The 20,238-nt window shown below is 42.7% G+C and overlaps 2 protein-coding genes across 3 annotated transcripts in view; one reads left to right on the forward strand and one right to left on the reverse strand.

Moving 5' to 3' along the window:
- The window catches only part of Iswi (nucleosome-remodeling ATPase imitation SWI), a 51,655-nt gene extending 35,926 nt beyond the window's left edge, over nucleotides 1–15,729 (reverse strand). Inside the window, exons 1-7 of one of the 2 annotated variants that reach the window (XM_037428908.2) lie at nucleotides 15,523–15,729; nucleotides 14,827–14,892; nucleotides 14,552–14,724; nucleotides 12,340–12,541; nucleotides 10,052–10,231; nucleotides 6,626–6,781; nucleotides 4,441–4,572 (exon numbers count right to left, since the gene is read on the reverse strand). In XM_037428908.2, coding sequence (XP_037284805.1) covers nucleotides 4,441–4,572; nucleotides 6,626–6,781; nucleotides 10,052–10,231; nucleotides 12,340–12,541; nucleotides 14,552–14,724; nucleotides 14,827–14,892; nucleotides 15,523–15,603 — 990 coding nt within the window. In that variant the 5' untranslated portion in view covers nucleotides 15,604–15,729. Of the gene's footprint in view, nucleotides 1–4,440; nucleotides 4,573–6,625; nucleotides 6,782–10,051; nucleotides 10,232–12,339; nucleotides 12,542–14,551; nucleotides 14,725–14,826; nucleotides 14,893–15,431; nucleotides 15,465–15,522 lie in introns of those variants that run through there. The other variant, XM_037428910.2, reaches the window with a different exon arrangement.
- Nucleotides 15,730–15,799: 70 nt separating this feature from the next.
- Nucleotides 15,800–18,526, forward strand: LOC119177705 (Nucleolar protein 14 homolog l(3)07882). Its single transcript, XM_037428911.2, has one exon. It carries the CDS (start codon nucleotides 15,937–15,939, stop codon nucleotides 18,397–18,399), a length of 2,463 nt encoding a protein of 820 aa, XP_037284808.2. The 5' UTR covers nucleotides 15,800–15,936; the 3' UTR covers nucleotides 18,400–18,526.
- The last annotated feature ends 1,712 nt before the right edge of the window (nucleotides 18,527–20,238 follow it).

Below are 20,238 nucleotides of genomic sequence, written 5' to 3' on the forward strand. Positions count from 1 at the left end.
TAAGGAATATGTGGGCAAAATTTAATTGTGATCTGGCTATCATAAGTGCCAAAAACATGATGTCTGAACTCGAGAAATTGCCCAAAAGACTGCTCTTGAGAAAAATGCATTTTAATGTTATAAGTCAAAGCTCATCTATGCGGCAAAGGCAAGTCTTTTGTAAAAATGATTTCTGGCGTCAAGAGAGATGAGCAATCATTTTTGCTTTGAGCATGTAGCTTTAGTGAGCTCCTCATGCGAAATCCAATGGCAAGCAGTCATGTGACAATTTGCCAGGTACTCTAGACAATGCATTCTTTTAGTGGCCATCTTCTGCTCTTTAAAAGCGATTTGAACCTACTGCAAGCCGAGTTAAATTATTCAGTTCTTTTTTTGTACTGAAGGCTGAAAAATTACTTGTGAAAACAAATAAGAACAAATATGTTTGTTTTTTCTTAAACGTGTTTTTCGATTTGCATCTTCCCTTAAGGGGAGATGCAGCCTTTGAAAACCAAAAAATCACAAAAAAGTCACTTTTTGAGAAACCACATATTCGGGCAGTACGCGTCATAAACTACCTTTACTGTAAATATCATCAACGTTTAACTCATTGCGAAACTGTTTGAAATAAAGTTTACAACAAGCCGCCTCCCTCGAGCGACATGGGAACGCTCAAAATAGCCCATCTTGATGCAACCGCAGTTTCTCGACTGCTTGATGGAGCTACACTATTTTGGTGTTGTTTTGTTCGTGAATTCTTCACTTTCTTCCCCCCCCCCCCCCCCACACACACAGCGACAGCTCATTATTAGAGGGCTGCTCATGATTGGAGGGCTCGCGATAGCTTTGAAGTTTCCCGCGGCAAATATGAGCCGCCAAGATTGAGCGATACGCGTGCTCAAGGAAGAGAGGAACCTTGCAACTGCGATTGGCTGCTGCGTGCGATGACGTAGTACTCGTGCACATAATGCAGCTCTCCGTCGTCTGCTGCTCCTCCGTCCCTGGCATTTTCTAAGTGTTTTACTCGCTATCGTCTATTGTTGAAGCCGTTCGCATACTCCTCGCGTTTCAACTGTTTTCACAAAACGATTTTCAAACGTCTTCACAAGACTATTTTCAACTGTCTTTACGAGACCGTTGTTTCATTCGCTCACGATGCGTCCAACAAAAAGGAAGACGCAACAAGCTTTCTGTGCAAAGATGCGATGTATGAAGGATGTCCGCATGGCGAGGCTCTCTGCTCGCACGTGCACTGACAGTGATCGCGCCGACAGTACATGTGGAGCAGCTTCTTGATCTACGCAATAGTGTGGTTGCATCGACGCGCTTAGACACGGGACTCCTGCTTCACCAGTGCAAAAATTGGACGTGGCAAGTGGGCCTGGTGTCTCGCGCTTATCGACAAGGGCTTCCACATCCTCTCTTTCATCGGCCTCTGAAAGTGCGATCACGTCGTCAACTGCGAACACATTTGCTGACGTACAAAGAGAAAGAGGCGGCGGATCAACAACACTGCTGTTCAAAAAGAACTCGGCACTACGCCAATGATGAAGCGAAAATTTCAGGCAATGGAGTGCATTGCCTAAAATAAAATGGAGCAGCATTGCAAATCACCGTTTATGACAACTATGCCACGTAATTTCCGATGTGTCATGAATAACAAATAAAGCATGAGGTGCCCATTTAAACTGGTTTGAACACATGTTCTGTGCACCATAGGTTCACAAATCGTGCTAGTTTCATAGCATGCACTATAGACGAAATTTTAGTGCTGCTATCAAGTGGGTCTCTCGCTAACTGCGGACACCAATGTGCAGATTTGACGTGCGATAGCTTTTTTAATTGCTATATGCAATGAGAACCAGCTTATCTGACTAAATTAATTGCCAATAGAGGTAAAACTGGAGCGGGTTGCATGCGTTCCGTCGCTCACGAAATCCACTTTCAGAGCCCACGCATCAGAGTATCCAGGAGACTCGTGCAAAGGGATGGACTCCACGTTTACGCAACAAGGTAATCGCTCATGTACATGTACACCAGTGTTCCCATGAAAACTGCAGCAATCGAAAGAACATGCTACACACAACGAATAACCTAAGAGTCAACTTCGCTATGCATGCCATTCGGTTAAAGTGGCTAACCCGGTGATTTTTGTTAAGTGATAGTGACGCCAAAACACACAGACTAGGTAGCAGAAGCAGCATGCTCGATGCACGGCAGCACATTTTTGCAGGATGACACACATTTACAAGTCCAGAGGAAATTATAGCCGCACCATGGCAGCCTTTGTCACCAGAAAGGTGCCAAATAAAAAGCACGCTTGGGTGTGTCCCATTTTATTCGTATTCCTGGCACTGCTCGGAAAATCATGTAGTCAACTCAGCTTTTCTTCCCTTCTGAAACTCATGTTGGCATCAAAATTCATACTTTTGAGGCTGTTTCGGAGCAAATTGGCACAATTTCCGCAATTTCTATGCTTTTGGATCAACTTAGTGCAAGAAAATGGAAAGTTATCAAAAAAATGTGCAATATGTGCAGCTGTCTCATCCCTGTAAAAAAGAACACACCCCTGCCACCACATCAGTTTGGCTTCCACAGAAGTTGAAAGAGGAGGAGAGGCTGAGAAAATAGCATATTTGCCTTTTACGTGTAAAGTGTTGTTGGCAACACTTTGGTTGCACAAAATCATGCACTACATAAATACAATTTCGCCTCTGCATTGCCTCATTTTTGATGAGACAACTATGAAACACTACACAACTAGTGCTTCATCAACCTAGTCAAAAGAAACTGTCATGTTGCTATTTCATATCAGTATGCTTAGGAATCCTCGCTAACTTTTTTTTTCTGCAAGTTCATTTAGAAGTATTTGAAAAATATTCTATTCACACTCTCACTTTAGTATTCAAGTTCGCTTCGCACCCAAAATTTTGTTGTTCGCACTGCTCTAGGATTTATATCATGAGCCCGGTAAGACTTTGTGCGTGTTAGACATGCTAGCAAATGCAGCAATTTTATTATTGGGCAGTAACAGAGTGGCATCACATGAGGCAAGGTTGGCATAAAATTATGCCCTATAATCAAAATTTAGTACATTATTTCAATCGCAGTGTTGCCAGGACCAAATCAATTCATTGTAAAATGCAGGTCGTCCCATGACCGGATCACATGCAATCCAAGGTTACACTGCATTTGAATACTGTTCAACAATTATCCCACATTATCATTGCTGTTCATTTGTATGTTGACATTCTCAATAAATCATTTTGACCAAGCGAAATGAAGCAGGATTCTATTTCGATCCTCCCATTTTGTACTGCCCTACATTAGAAGGCGAGTACAATTTGGGAAGTGGTGCAAAAATCGTGAACACATGACAAGACTACTGTTAGCACGCACTATAGCAAACTACAGCTTACACTGGCTCACAATTGATGATTATTCATCATGTCTTATTGGTTTTTAGTCACTAAGTTGAAAATCCTTGTTCCGTTAGTTTTCCCAAAGAAGCATTTACAGTTCTCCACAGAAGCCCTTTCAGTCCCAAATGAATCATATTCAATGTAAGCAAATGGTTTTTACATTTTGAGATGCACATGATCATTTTAGCCCAAACAACTACAAAAATCCTTGCTCACATTGTTCTATGAAGAGCAATTATGTAAATTAGTTTATTTAATAAATTTACTATTTATTATCATTCCTATAATTTTTACTTAATATTTGAAAAGTCATTTAGGTGAGACAGCATAATGCTCAACAGCAAAAATTAAAATTTTAGGCATGGAACTAAAATAAATACTTTATCTTTGGCATGGTAAAAGGAGAAGCTGCTCCACTGAAATGCTCGAACAGCGACACTGCTTCTGTAATTCCTTCGTTCATAAATGACCTTGCTTTGTTGAGTATGCCATATTGGCCCCTTATGTATGGCAGATTCTAAATACCAGCTCTCGTGGAAGAACAATGCTTTACCTTTATCAGGTGCTTGCTGACTGACCTAAAAAATTGACGATTCCTATTTGAATCACTGGGATTGACAGGGCTAGCATGTGCAATAAATTTGCTTTGCTAATGTACAAAGAACAAGATGCCTTTTGATGCTACATTTTTGTAAGCATAAGTCAACTGAGTTTACAGTACCATTAGAGGTCATTCAGGACACTTAAACGGGCACCGTGCTGACCGTTTTTCGAGGAGAAACAAGCAAGGAAGGATCATTTTCCGTTTTAGAGACAGTAGCTACAGCCTTTAATACTGCCATCACATATTTTCTACAGTGGGCAGCGAGCAAACAGGTAATTATTCATAAGCACGTAGCATTACTACTGCTGTTCCACCAAGTCTTCTAGAACTATCACTCTGCAACAAGTACATGGCTGTAGAAACATGCTGTGCAGATGTGATAGCACCGATTTTTCTGCATCAGCATAATGAGCAAACGAAGAATTGCTTCCATACCTCAGATGAGTTGAACACATCCGGAAGGAGGAAGTTGAGCAGGGCCCAAAGCTCATGGAGGTTGTTTTGCAATGGGGTGCCAGTCAAAAGCAAGCGATTTGTCGTCTTGAACTCTCGCACTATCTCTGATAACTGCATGGATTACCAAAGCACAGAAGAGTAATTAACACTTGCTCTTTACCAACAAATAAGTTGCCCGACTACAAAAAACAAAACAAAATTAGCAAAAGTATGAGGAAGCTCGTGAGATAGTTACAGTATTATCTCACATATAACCTGCATCTGCACCCCCCCCCATCTCTCATTTACGTTACAAACCTTAGAAAAAAAAGGATCCGCACATAACCTCTGCATATAACACACACCTTCACTTTTTAAGCACATTTTTTCATTTCTTGGTTTGAGTTATTTGCAAGAAAACATGGTAGGTAAACTTTTATTAGGCACCTCTACTATGCACATTTCAAATGCTGTTTAAAAACTCCTACACAACAGCTTGGCTGTTCAAGAAAGATACACTGAGAATTCTACACCTGCATGCAAATAAAATGCACTAGTCACAGCCCAGTCACTGCATGTGACACTCGTACATGGAAAGCATAGGATCTTAAGAATTGAAAAAATTGATGGCAATGTACAGAACTCACAGTTATGTCTGCTTTGCCTTATTCTTTCACTCAGCCTCAGCACACTTGCACTTTGAGGCCTTTATATTGAGCAGGCAACAAATTTTTTCAAAACCTGTGCATGGTCTTACAGTGGACTCCCATCAAACGAAACTCGATTAAACGGAAAAGTTGCATAAACAAAACTATCTAGGCACATTTGCTTGGTAGCCTATATATTTAACGATAAAATGTTTCAGGTAATCGGAACATCTTTCTTAGCCTACATCGGTTAAATGAAACCAAAACAGGCAAAATCCAGGAACGGCGGAAGTGGCCATGTCAGTCTAGCAACCATGAAACAAATGCCAAAGCTAGCCTAGATAAAAAGTTTCAAGTAATCGAACATTTTTTTTAGCTTACATCGGTTAAATGAAACCAAAACAGGCAAAATCCAGGAACGACGGAAGTGGCCATGTCAGTCTAGCAACCATGAAACAAATGCCAAAGCTAGCCTAGCCAAGCCAATCCAGCGATTGCACTTGTCCGCGCAAGCCGAGAAGCAATTGATGTCTCGTCATGAACTTGATTGAGGAGACAGCCTTGAGGAACCTATAGCTGAAGTTCAAGATGAGGACCTGTGCTCAAGTGACAATGAGATGGTGTCATCATGTTGCAGCGCTACTTTGACCACGATGGTGGCACAGAGTTCCTGCCCGGCCTTTCAGCAATGCACTCCTACTATGTGAGAAAGTGCTAGAACAAGGCCAAGAAAACTGTTACCACGTCCTTTTTTTTGAGTCAGCAATATTAGAAACATTTTCCTTTCCTATAAACTATAGTATTGCATAGTTCAAAATGTTTTTGTTCAGTCAGCCACAGTTCGTGCTTTTGAAATAAAGTCATATTTCATTCATTTAGTGGGCTTTGCTTAAATGAAATTTCTCATAAATGGAACAAATTTTCTTGACCCTTTGAGTTCCATTTAAGTGGAGTTCACTGTATTTTGCTGTTGCACTGATGCATGCATCAGCATGCTTGGCCTTGTATCATAACCAGACTCTTCATTGCAATTGTATTTCTTCGTGCCATATCCCATAGGAATGAATGTTGTGTTGGCTCAACATCTACTCTCTGAAAAACTCCAGCATGCTATGTTCACGTGTTCATCCTGTTGTCTCCTCTGAAGAGTGCTTCACAATGTCCACCACTGGGGTCTTTTTATGTCCACCACTATGTCCCTGTAATAACTTAGCAACCACAAAGCGAGCCATCTGGTATGTCTCTGTAAGAGGCGTGCGGTAATTGAAACCAGCCAGTGACATCAGTTGGAGAGATAAATGCGAGAGGGAATCTTTTTTTTATTTTTCTTATCGCCTGCTAGGATGAAGCTTGAACGCTAGAACTTCCATTACTTCGCACCGATTTCGATAATTCTACCTGCATTCATCTCAGCATTCAGCTCTACAGACACTCCAGTGCTACAGAATGCAGACAAAAAAGCATTGCAGAGCCCCTTTAAAGAGAGCTGGAAGGAAACAAAAACAATCGATAACAAAGAGCAGCTAGTGAGACATTACCTTTGATTTCTCATTTTTGATGCGGTGAGCTTCGTCAATGACAAGGTAGCGCCAGTTGAACTTTTTTAGGACAGCCTTTTCTCGGATGACCATTTCGTACGAGGTGACACAGACGTCCCACTCGCCAGGCATCAGTGTGTCACGTATGAGTGCAGCCTGAAAGAGCAGCACAACGACAACAAGTAGCTTCAAGTAAATTATTATTATAAACTAAACTCACACTTTCAATCCCTTTTTGTAAGCTACATCAGAATTTAACACCATCTTTTATCTATGCTTTGCTGACACATCTGCATCCAGCCCAAGTAAAAAAATATTTCCCCTTTCTTCGGTGATGTTACTGAGGTTTTTTGATTAAGAGCAATTATTGGAGCAGTAAAATTTTCTATTTTAAAGCAATGTGGAGCACATAACTTTAAATCCTGGAGGAGAAGCAAGTTGCATTTAGATTCAAGGACATGAAAAATTATTCTGAGGCTCTTGTGAAGAGCTAGAAATATTTAGATTCATTGCACATTTCATAGAGCCAATCATCTTAGAAGCACTCTCTATTTTAGTTGGTGATGCAAGAATAGCATCGTACTGTTGAGAATTCTGAAAAAACTTATTCAGAGACTATTTTCAAAGCAAATAAACAGAATACTGCATGAATAAAATTGTACTTAATGAAGTAAAAATATAAATACACCTATGTGGTTATCAGCAGATACAATACACAAGTAATGCTGTGACGTACAATACTAGAGACTCACACAGCCCCAACAGCATTTCCCTAAAGTGACTTCAAGAATAAACAAAGGTTCTTTTTTATTATGACCAATTATACCGCTGGGCGTAAGCCAACCTCCTCCGGCCCTCATCTCTGTGCTGAAACAACACAATTTAACAAAGATAATTTTCTTTTTGCAGTGATATTTTATGTGGCTAGGGGGTTCTGTCTATACTCCAAAACACCCTACTGCCTCCTCTGAAAAGCAGTGGATAAAGAAAGGGTACCTTATGCATACGCCTAAGACAACTTAAAGGCAAAAGCCATTTTGTTTTTAATGGGATAGCAATGATACGGTCATTCTCAATTGGTTTTTGTCATCGCCAGTGGTGTGGCGAGAAATTAAAAAAAAAATTGGGGGGGAAGCGGTCACACCTTGATCTGAAGAAGGAGGGGGCAGGCAAAAGGGCATTGTGCGCTATATATATGCCATGGCAAAAAACATTCCTGAGGTGGGGGGGTCCCCGTTCCCAATGTGCGCCCCCCTCTCCCTGGCTACGCCACCGCCTGTCATGTTTTGTGCAATGCACCAATCCATAACATCCTACGGCGCATCGCGTGTTTCACACGTGGGTAAAAGCGCGCGAAGACGAACGCAGCTAAAGCAGAGATAAGAAACCGACCTATCTCCTTAGCATTGAGGGTAAATGCAATAACTTCACCCCACGTGCCATGCCTCTTATTGATGGTAACTCAAGCAGAGAGGAACGCACCGCCCGTGTCCAAGGAACAGGAAGGAGCTAGGAACGCGAGCGGGGGCGTTCTTATGAACTTGATTGCTGGCGCGCGCTAGACGTCTAGTCAATTGTGGAGCCCCTGTGGAGAGCGCGTTTTGCCGTTAAGGGGACTTGCACAACAGAGTTGCGTCGGCACCAAACATATCATCGTGGATTTTAAAACGCATGTGCGACGGCTGTTTATTCAGCGTAACAAAATAGGTATGTAATTATGACTTTGGTGGCTGCGAGAACAAGGTGCACATGTATTGACACACCGGTGTGGCTATTGCCGGTGATAGACGCTTCCAAATGTGACTTTGGCGGTGTTTGACACAATTTCTGTTGATATTATCAGGATGGCACAGTAAATCTGATTTGGTGCTCTTTGGCGAAGTTGGCGAAGAAGTAGGATCACTGGTTCTGCTACTCTTAGCTGGGCGGAGAGCATTCCAAATACCGTATTCACTCGATTCTACCGCGCCCCCGATTGTCATGCGCACTCGGTTTTCACGACGAAAAAAAAAGTAAGACATCGATTGCAACGCGCACCCATTTTTCTCGTTGGCCCGCACGATCACACTACTCGGGAAAACGACTCCTTTCGGAAGCGTCTTCCGTTTAAATATGAGGTACGGGGGAAGCTTGTGCCTATCTGACGTACAACGGAGCATTGCCGTCACTCTTGTTTTGATTGATTGATATGTGGGGTTTAACGTCCCAAAACCACCATATGAGTCACTCTTGTTTTACCGTGGCCCAATGTCAGCATGCGAACTTGCTTCGCCCCCTTCTTCTCGACGGTTGTGGTGCCAGGCATGTCGAAGTAAAGAGGCGTCTGATCGGCATTCCCGATTTGCCCAAGCAGGTAGCCGTTGTTGTGCCGCAAGTTTAGGACGAACCTCTGAAGACTCTGAAGCGTTTCTTCGTACTCCTCCGGCAACTTCCGGCATATGCCTGTTCGCCTTCGGAGGGAAAAGCCTTTCCTCTTCATAAAGTTAGTTAGCCAGCACCTGCTCGCTTTAAACTGGCTCTGCATTAGCCTTTTTCTAAGGCTAACTGCATAGCCTGCACTTGGAGCAGTTCTGTCGTCACGGGCCGCTGTGCCACTCACTGCTTAATCACATACTCGCCGAGCAGCTCTTCAATTTGTGGAAACCGACCCTGCTGTGGTCCACTGAAGCCTTTGCGTAAATCTTTGCTGTCGACAATATTCTGCTTTCGTTTCCGCCAGTCCCGCACGCACGTTTCGGGAACTCCGAACCACCGCGATGCGGCCCGATTTCCGTCTGTTTCGGCACACGCGATGACTTTTCTTTTAAAAGAGGCATCGTGGTGCCGCTTTTACACACAGGCAGGAATGGTCGACGCGCCATGCGGCCCATGCCGAAGCACGTAGAGGGCGGCCATTTTGGAAATGTCGATGGCAATAGAATGACCGTATTCATTTTTTTTTTCGCACTCGATTTTAACGCGCATGCGATTTATGAACTCGCTTAACCGGAAAAAAGGTGCGCATTAGATTCCAGTAATTACGGTAAATACATTTCGACTATTTGGTCAACTGAGCTGCAGGAAACTATCAACATTCTTCATGCAGGACTCGGCCGATAATCGGATTACAACTTCTAATAACATAACGTATTGAAGAGCATTATAGCATTCATAACCATTGTTATACTAAAATGTTTGTGGAAGAGCGTTGAAGATTTGCCAATAATGTGGAAATCGAATGAAGACTATATCTACTCGCATGAAGTGAATTCACAATTTCTAAGCAAAATAAGTTTCCTCATGCAAATAGTACACATCACACTCATCACTACTTGTGCACGACACACATTGCTGCAGAAATTTTTGTAGAGGATCCACAAAATGCCCTCAGTCATGAAAAAAAGCAGCATCACTCTCATCTCACACACAGATTATAGAAGCACTCACCCTCGCATTTTGGTCTCCAATCAGGCAGACAGTGCGGAGAGATGGACACCACCTCTCGAACTCACTCATCCAATTAGCTAGCGTCGACTTTGGCACAATAACCATGTGCGGTCCATTTATGTTGCGATAGTGCTTCATGTATCCCAACAGTGAGATAGTTTGCAGTGTCTTTCCAAGACCCTGTGCAAGAGGAAGATGGTGGAACAAGCGCACAATTTACATCAACGTGAAGCCAGACTCGCAAGAGATCCAATCGAACAGCAATGAATGAATGATTTAAGAAAAATTATTGGTAGTTTATTGCATCCTGTCAAAAAAACTAACGAATATTTTTGTGCATCTCCTGCCTTGTGCAAAATAGTTCTATTCCCACTATGAATACATACAAATAGAAACAAATCTACGATGAAATTGAAAATGAACGCAGCAGCTCAGAAAGAGTTGCATCTTGAGGCATCAGCGGTGATGACTGAGTGGGCGTGCACTAGGAACAAAATAACTGGTAGCAGGTATTCAGAATAAATTCTAAATGTTATTCCTGTAGCAAGTACACCTCCCTGCCGATCAAGTTTAGAAAAGGTTAATGCCGAATCCTCTGCACCTGTTGTATGAAATAACTTGAGGCGAGGAATTCTAAACATGCTTGGCAATAGATTTGCAAGATTCAACACCTTTGTTGCTGCTCCAACACAGATAAAAAATCAGCCAGCACTGGGCTGTGAACACAAGTATCTATATTGATGTGCATACATTGCAAGTTTAGCAGTCAATGTTGCTAGATGCTGCTGAGCTAACAAGCAATAACCATCACAAAAGAAGCACAAAATTGCACCGCACCTTTTGCGAAGAAGCCCAAGAGAATCAGAAATAAAGTAACCATTCCCTTCTAGAAAATATCTTTAATTATAGTAAAATATGTCATTCACAAGCACATATTAACACTGCCTGCAGGGCAGTCTCCATTCAGTTGGATGAACGTAGGCCACTTTCCAATTACTGTCCACTGTTGATTCCGCCAAGGTATGTTGGCGCAAGACCATCAACAAACACGCTATAAGTGAGAGAGTAAGTGCCATCGGTGAACGTGATTGTCCCTTAAACAACTGTATTTGCTGGGGAAATGGAAATAAGCTACTGTTGATTCCGCCAAGGTATGTTGGCGCAAGACCATCAACAAACACGCTATAAGTGAGAGAGTAAGTGCCATCGGTGAACGTGATTGTCCCTTAAACAACTGTATTTGCTGGGGAAATGGAAATAAGCTCAAGAAGTGCGACAAGTTACTGCAACACTCTACAAGCGACTTAGCCAGAAAAGGAGCCCAAATATGCTTATTATAGGCATAACTGACAACTCTTGTAGCCGCAGATCCATAAAGTACATCTAACAACTCAAAGTGGGTGTTCTCTCAGCAAAAATGTCTGAGCAGAAAAGGCCATAATTAGCTTGTTTATTATGACCACAATGTGACATTTGGAGTATGAAATCGAGCTGTATATCATTACACACAATAAAATCACCACACATTACAGCGGAGAATGAGAGGGGTTCTGCACTGACTACAATCAACGCAACAGAAATTGATAAGGATTTGCACACTCTTGAGCATCACTGAAAACACGCGTAAGAGAAGGACTATTTCCTCACGAACACACGTGCTACGATACACGACACAGGCGAACAGGACGTGCATCTTTCAGAGTAGTCTTCTTCTTTATGCCGCAACAAAATACACACTTCTCTAGAAGGTGCTAAAAATATACCAACGATACACCTGGTAGTGACACACCCAACAAGTGCCAGCACTGTGCTTAGTTAAACTGTAAAATAAAGCCCAGTCTGCAGCAGCCCTGTCTCATATTTTAAGTGCGAAGGCACAAAAAGTTTATGTATGCACCATGTCCATCAACTCTAATGCGAGAAAGACATGCCACGCATTAATTTTATAGCCCTGCAATGCTTTACCATTGAAAATGTCTACCTGTGTAAAATGGTTTGACAGAAAAGGCATTTCAATGCAGAGTGGTTACTGTATCAGAAATGAATGCTCCGACTGCTCATGTGCCTGTGATAAACAAAGTTTGGCTATGGTTGCTAGAAAATGATTTAGCTATACACTGGCTCTTTTAATCAACATCAAAGGGTAACGAAGCAGAGCTACTTTTAGAATGCGGCTGTCTCTGTAACCTCATAGCAATGACCTTCATACATAATCTTTTCAATAGTTTGTGTCATTTCATTAAACTCTGGCCCGCTTCAACATGGTTACACGAAATCATAAAACTCACCATTTCATCAGCAAGGATGCCATTGATACCATGTTCATAGAGAGAAATCATCCAGTTAAGGCCTCGGATTTGGTAGTCGCGAAGCTCACCCCCTTTAATATAAGTAGGCGAGGTCTCAAAGCGAGTGACTGTAATTTCCTTTCGGCGGCTGTCTGAAAGCAGCTCCTCATCTTCCTCCTGCTCAGTCATCCGATGTCGCAGGCTGCCACAAAAAAAGCAATGATGAGCTAAAACATTCAGGTAAGCATTTATTATTTCTTCTTTGAAGGAGTACTACACGAAAATTTTCAGTAGTTATTTGGCATCAAATGAAACAAGCCCTCAAAAGCCTAAAAAATGTACTGAGCCTGAGTGCACTCTAGAAGAGTAATTAAAGTATGCTTTTAAAATCCAGTTTCAGTTTCTGCTGTACCACGACATAGGATGAGCATTTGACATGTGCTTGCACAAGATATCATGACGGTTCTATGGTCATTTTGAATGTTTTTCTTCCCGATATCATCACAACTAAAGATACTGGTTTGTGAAGTAACCAGAATTGACACTTCAGCCTGACATCCTTATGTGCAGTATGCAAAAAATGGACCTGGATGGTATGGCATGGAAACTTTATTTAGGTCCATCGGGGCGTGAACGAGCACATAGGGGGCCGCTCCCACGTCGAGACAGATAGGCCTAACTTCTCCGCAACCTCGTGGGCCCATTGGACAAAATAAAATATCTTGGCATTTACCAAGTGTCACACTCGCAAGGAGCCATCTCTGTAGACAATTAACTACAATGAAACAGTTCACTTCTATAAGCTAAATACCTTTACGACGTACATCTCATGGCGCACCTATAGGTATGCTACACATCATCAAATATGTGAACTGATTTCCTAAGCAACATAAAAAGATATGTAGTTATAGTGCATACACTGACAGCCTCAGTTTATAAAAAGATGTGTTGTTACAGTGCACAAGTTTTCTGCCCAAGTTAGGTGTATCAATAAAAATCCTTGGAACATCAAGGGTCGTTCGAGCCAACATTTCGACAAGCGGACTTGTCCTCTTCAGGGCTGCAATTTTCAATCCCTTTTAGCCTTGAAGATGACAAGTCCACTTACCCAAATGATTGCTCCAGCAACACCATGAGTTTGAAGTATTTTTCATTGCTTCAAGCTTTCATCACTTGCTGAACTTTAACCATAAAGTAGTGCATCGGTATAGTGTATTACTTGAAAAAACTGCCATAGAAACCTCTTTTTTTTTAATATTGTGTTGGCCTATAATATTTATATTCCCAAAACCACTAACATCATATAGTTAATGCATCCCTAGCATTTATATGTCAATTTTACATGTCTTAATTTTGAAAAAACAAATCATTACTTACATAATACCACAACTGTTAAATAGAGTATATTAATGAAATTGTCTCACAAAACACTGGAAGCAATAGAACTGGAGCTTTCTTTCTCTCGCATAACAATGCTATGTACAGGTGCAGAAGTTGAGTGCATGTCGAAGGTTACTGCAAGGTAAATTGAGAATTCAGTTTGCGACAGCAATTGGATGAAGGAGCATAGCCTTTCTGGGTAATGAATTCTGTAAATCTGTAAACTGATTCCTTATTGTCAACCCTTGTTCCAGGACTCAACCCAAAAGACCAAGCCACATTTTCTAGTGCTTTTGAATCTCTAGGCAAATGATGTATGAATGGAATGAAAATCATTGGTGATCCTGTCAAGCCTCAGCAGGCATTTTCAACCAACCATGTTTTGTATTGTTCCAAAAAAAAACAAATTTAAAAATGTAGCAGTGATCGCAAGCCAAGTTCTGGAAGTAAATACGAAAGCTTACTATATATATATATATACACACACACACAAGTGGAACAGCTGAAAACCTTTAGTAAAGGTAACACTTTCGTGAAAGTTTCGTCGTCCCTTCCTTGCATACAATACGTTGGGTCCAGCATGAATGACGTTCAAAAAATCTGGTATATATATACATATACTTTTTTTCTTCTTTACAAAACGGCCCGCGCTTGCAAATATGTCAAAAAAAAAAATAAGAGAATTGAAGTGTTTGCCCGTTCGCTTGGCTGCCTGCCACTGTGATATGCAAGCGGCAAAAGTGTCCAAACGTTACGTATAAGAAACCGCATAATGTGTGCACACAAAGCTTCAAGAATGAAGGAGCAAATGAATGTTGCAGGAATGACTCACTCTCCCACAGCCGCAAGTTTAGCTTTCTCGTCATTCTTCTTCAACTTCGGCCGACCTGGTTTCAACTTTAGAGGCGACGTGACGCCTTTCGCCGCGCTGCTTGTGGTCATAAAATGGGCAAAGATTTCGGTTTGTTGCAGCAGGTAGTCGAAACGATTGCCTCTATCCAAATCCTAAATGAAAAAGAACAGACGTAATAGAATACGGTGTTATATTAAAACAAGCTGAAGTTAATTTCTACACGCTAACTCGGCTTCATATATTTACCAGCTTACCAGTTTGCTATCGTAATCCGTGTCATCCTTCTTTTCAGTCGTCACGCTCTCCTCTTCGTCAGGCGTCTGCAACACAAAGCACATCGGGCGCTTCGAGCATCTCCGCGTACAAGTGCGCAAACGGCGCGACAAGTCCTAAGTAGCGACAAGCCACAACGTCCTCGTAGTGTGTTGGGTCTATTCCTGCTGCCACTGTCGGCGTGTCCTACTATCGGCTGACTAATAGAAGGTGAAAGGGCAGATCGCAAGACCACACATTCAGAACACTAGTGTGTTCGCAATGCCGGTAGTTAGAAAGTCCGCCAGAACTCCAGAACTTACTACCGAAGGAAAGGTTTACTGATCGCATTGGAAGTGATCCGACACATTGAGCACAAGTTCTCTGCAATTTTTGGCCGATCACTCATCTAAAACTGCGCTAAATTACATATTTCGTCACTTAAAAAATAAACAAACTGAGACCCCATTGCGCCCCACGTAGAGGCCCGCCAAATATTTCCCGGACGCACGAATAACGATGTTAAACACACCATTCGGCACGGCTTCATGCTACGAAGCCAAGAAAATGAACAATTCTCTACGCTATCAGGATTCGATCAACTTACACATGCGGATATAAACATCATGAAAGAATCAATGGGACGAATGACTGACTATGAAAAAAGTTGGGCTGTCGCACGGTCCTTGCAGACTTACGGACTCCTTCGTGCTCTCCGGACTTTCCTCTTCCTCCTCTTCGGGCACGTGCTCCGCGAACTCTGGATTTTGTTCCAGCATCTTGGTACCGGTAAACGATTCGATACTTACCGTTTTTATGATCAATTAACGAGAAAGAAAGGCGCCACAATGCATGTGCACTAATTCCCGGCAAAATGATGCCAGAGGTAGCTAGCCTCGATCTCAGAGTGCGGACAGTGCAGCGCAACGAGTGTGGCAGATGTCGCCACTATGAAAACTCTCGGACCAGATTACCGGCACCTGGCACGCTGGCACGTGTGCGATGTGCGCGTAAGTTAACGAGTTAGCGTAAGTGCGTCGTGTTTTGTGGATTAGTTTGGCCACATCGGCAGTGTTTTGTGGCACGTGGTCGCAAGAATCTGTGGCTACACCATGAAGGCAAAGCGTGCTGGTGGTAGTGGTGGCAAACCTGCCAAACTGTCGGAAAAGGTCAACCCCTTTGAGGTGAAAGTGAACCGTCAAAAACACGATGTGCTCGGTAGGAAGTCCAAGAGCGATCGTGGGCTCCTCGGTGTTTCTAGGAACAAGGCAATCAAGAAGCGCAAGGCGACTCTACTTCAGGAGTACGTCTTAAGGAATAAATCGAGCACTTTCATGGACAAACGGATCGGCGAGTTCGACGCTGCCATGAATCCTGATGAAAAGATGGCAGCACGACTTGCCCAGGAGCGCAAAATTTCACAGAAGAAAAACGTATTCAGCCTCAATGAGGACGAAGAGTTAACGCATCTCGGCAAGTCCATCAACGACATGGAGACTCATGACGATCCCCGCAGTGACGACGAAGATCTCTATGACAAGGTAGGCCGGGACTTCATTGAAAAGACAAATTTCGGTGGTTTTCTCACGAAAGCTGATCCCAATAGCGATGCCGCGAAATCGCGACGAGATGCCATTGAGCAACTCATCGCAGAGTCAAAGAAACTTAAGTACGAAAGGCAAGTCGAAAAAGACGAGAACTTTGAGCTTACCGAAAAGCTCGATAAAGATTGGAGGCAATTCCAGAGTCTTCTAGCTGCTTCCAAGAACAAGAAGACCGCCGTAGTAGACAATGAGGCCAGTACGGACGACTATGACGTACTGGTGAAACAGCTTAAGTTTGCTCCTTTAGCTGGACAGGCTTCTGAAAGGGTGAAAACGGAAGATGAAATAGCTAAAGCTGAGAAAAAACGACTCGAAAAGCTGGAACAAGAAAGGAAAGCCAGAGCTCAGGGTACCGAAGCAAAAAAGGACGTACATAAGAGGCAACTAGCCTCTGCTGACGACTTGGACGACAGCTTTTACAAGCACGAGCGCATCACTGGAACCTCAAAGCAAAGTGATAGCGACGAGGACGAGTTTGAAGAAGATGAGCAGGCTGACCGTCTTACTGGTGTAGATTCAAAAGATGAGAATGACGCAAGCACCGGTTCAGACTCTGAGGGAGAAAATGATGATGCATCTGAAGAAGATAGCTATGCCGACTTGGAATCGGAAAAAGAAGCAAGTAGCGACAATGAAGAGCAGGAAGATGACAACATGACAAATGCCAACAAAGTTTCTGTACCTGCCAAAAATGAAAATCGGCTGTCTGAAAAGCACATTAAGTCGAAAGAAATAGGCGCGGGCAAGTCGACAGTTGCTGACATACCTGAGACTGAAGAAGAGTTTTCAAGATTGGTGGAAAGTAGGGGTGCCTGTGAAAAGGCTGCCCTCATTGAGCATATGATCAAAAGCGATCAGAGTAGTAGCAAAAAGCTTGAGAGGCTCTTTGTGTATCTTCTTCAGCACATCAGCGATACAGCAGACACTGACATTCACGTGGTGGACAAACTGTGCCCTCACATTTACTCTCTAGTGCAGCTTTCTCCAACAGTGTGCGGCCATTTCCTTTTGGATGTGATTTCTGAAAAAGAGGAACAACTTCAGAACATTTTGAGTAGGAAGAGCAGATTTTCGGTGTCTTACCCAAGTTTTAGCACGCTTGTTTTTTTGAAGCTTATTGGGCAGTGCTACTCTGCTTCAGACTTCTCACACATGGTTGCCACACCAGCAATGCTTTTTGCAAGTCACCTGCTTACCTGTTGTGGACTCACGGACCCCGTTGACTTCCTACGAGGCATCTTTGTAGCCAATGTGTTCCTCGAGTATGTGTCATACTCCAGGCGCTTTTCACCAGAGCTTGTGGCCTTTCTATCACGGCTTCTTTCCCACAGTGCTTTAAAGCTTAAAGATGAAAGAAATGTAGCAGCCGTGACTGAAAGTGACTTGAAGCTTCCCTTGAAAGCATTAGGATGCAGCCAGGTAGAAATGACTGATGATCTCAAGCTAAAGATTGTTAATGCTGGAGTTAAACTTGTTGAAAGGTGTGCATGTTTGTACCAGACGCTACCTTCGTACAAGGAGTTGTGCGATCCCTTGATAGTCGTATGCCAGAAGCTTGCAGAACTGGCTTACCCAGAGACACTGAAAGCTGTCATAAAAAACACACTGGCCAAGCTGAGTCATAAGATTGAACGCAAGCCACTGAAACCAAGCAAAAAACCACCACCAATGAAACCACTCTTGGAGCCCAAGTTCAGCATGAAGTATGATGGCCGCAAACACTTCTCAGGAGGTGAGAAGAAAGTAGAATTGAAGAAGTTGAATTATCAGTACAAGAAGGAAATGAAAGGAGCCATGCGAGAAGTGCGTCGGGACAACCAGTTTTTGGCTCAGCATATCCTCAAGGAGCAAATGGCAAGAGATGCTGAACGAAAGGACAAGGTGAAGCGCATTTACAAAGAGCTTGCCAGCCAGGAAGGCGAATACAAAGCTCTGAAGAGGAAGAAAGAGAAGCTGTCAAACCGCATGTAAATGTTACATTAAGCATTGTGTGTAATATACTGCATTTGTATTTACCAATTCACATTTAAATATAAGAATATGCTCAAAACCTGTGTTTTAATACATAAGTGCAATAGTACCGATTGCACAAACCTTCTCTGTCTTGATATTTTTGCAACACTTTGAAAAATCTATAGAGAGATGTTATGCAGTGTCTGTGTTCATAGTCAACCATACATAAGAAATTTGCTAGTATACAGCGCAGTTGCATGGATTCCAGGATTGTGGATAGCTATTTGAGCACGGTAGTTCACGACGTGAGGGCAGCACAAAGCACTGTACTGTAAGGTGTAAAGGGCGATAACTATGTGGTTAGTGGCTAACAGAAGGGGGCAAAACTTTTCTTGGAGAGCCAGGACCCCTTAAAAGATACATCTGGTGACTACACATTGGATTTGATGCATCGCATGAAAACACTGTTGACATTGTGTGTCTAATATAGGAACAAAGTGGTACAGAACACATAGCACTGAGAGTGTGTTTCTGCACCACTACGCAGTCTAGTGCTACCAGTGGCATTTCATATGGTGAACAGTATTTTACATATCACCGCAACTCAGTTTCTTAAGAGGTGTGCAAGACAATGTTGTTTTATGATGTCTACACTTTTTTCATTAGAACATAAACAGTTTATTCAAAGGGGCCCTGCAACACTTTTTGAGCATAGTCAGAACACGCTGCAGATGGATAGTAGAGGCTCCCTAGAACATGCGTGCCAAGTATTGTAGTGCAGCACATGGCCTGGAATTCAAAATAAGTTCTCAAAGTCGGCTAAAAATTGCTTTGTCTTGCGACAAATGGCGAAAGAAGCCATAAAATCACTCATCACAACCATTTTATTAGCCATTAGCTGATTTGAGCATTGCACGCTTTCTCATTACAAGAATCGCTGCGGGAGGCCACGACTTGTCTGCGTGGTCACAATCAAAAGCCCCATATTCGAAAAACAAAAAGAAAAGAAAAGGTGATCAAGGTCACCAGGTGCGCGTGATGTTTTTCTTTCCCTGTGCCATCTCTCCCTACTTAGCTTCCAGCGCTTTCGTCGGGACGAGATAAGAGAAAAAGCGATTGCAGCGTGCAAACAATCTTCGTAACTCCTCTTGTACTGGATGGATTCTAAACATTTTTATACCAGCTAATTCATGAGGCAATAAGCTTCCTTAGGGAACCCATTTAATGGCTGTTTGAAAAAGTGTTACAAGGCCCCTTAAAGAAAAATTATCAGTGTTAAAATGAAGCCTCATCAGTGGCAAGCATTTGCAGTGGTGAAGTGCATGCCATTTAGTTGTCACCATGGACAGATGTGCATATGCACAGTGCTGCCAAACCAGATGCGTGTACCAGTCAGTGGTGATGACAATAAAGTGCCCAGAAATGAATAAAGTAGTGCCATTCCTGCCAGTGTGCCGGCACTCCTCCCTGCGTGGTAGCTTTGGTAGTGCAAGTGCCATCTTGTCTGTCACTCGATCGCATGTTTTCGTTTGCTTCTATGATGACACCGGTTTACCCTCCCCAGTGTGCCAGGAGAGGATATGCCTGTGTTTGTAGTTACCTGCTGGACGCTCTAAGGGCGTGGTTGGCGCTACCTTAGTTTTTTAGGTACTTGGGGACCAAGCCATTGTGAATGCTTGCAGTTGTTCGGGGTTTATTCGATGGGTTTCAATCGATGCTGATAGTACAGTTATGTACAACTAACCAGTTGAGTACAAACTAGTGCCAATAGGCTGCTAAATATGCAGAATTACAGCTCCCAGACCATGGAATGTGCCTGCAATAGTATATTGCTCACGAAGCAAATGGTACATGTAA

The sequence above is a fragment of the Rhipicephalus microplus genome, chromosome 2 (assembly GCF_043290135.1).
Source record: "Rhipicephalus microplus isolate Deutch F79 chromosome 2, USDA_Rmic, whole genome shotgun sequence".
Taxonomy (NCBI): Eukaryota; Metazoa; Arthropoda; class Arachnida; order Ixodida; family Ixodidae; genus Rhipicephalus; species Rhipicephalus microplus.

Bases quoted from the DNA above. Each gene is read 5' to 3' on its own strand.
- LOC119177705 (XM_037428911.2), top strand. From the start codon at position 15,937: ATGAAGGCAAAGCGTGCTGGTGGTAGTGGTGGCAAACCTGCCAAACTG.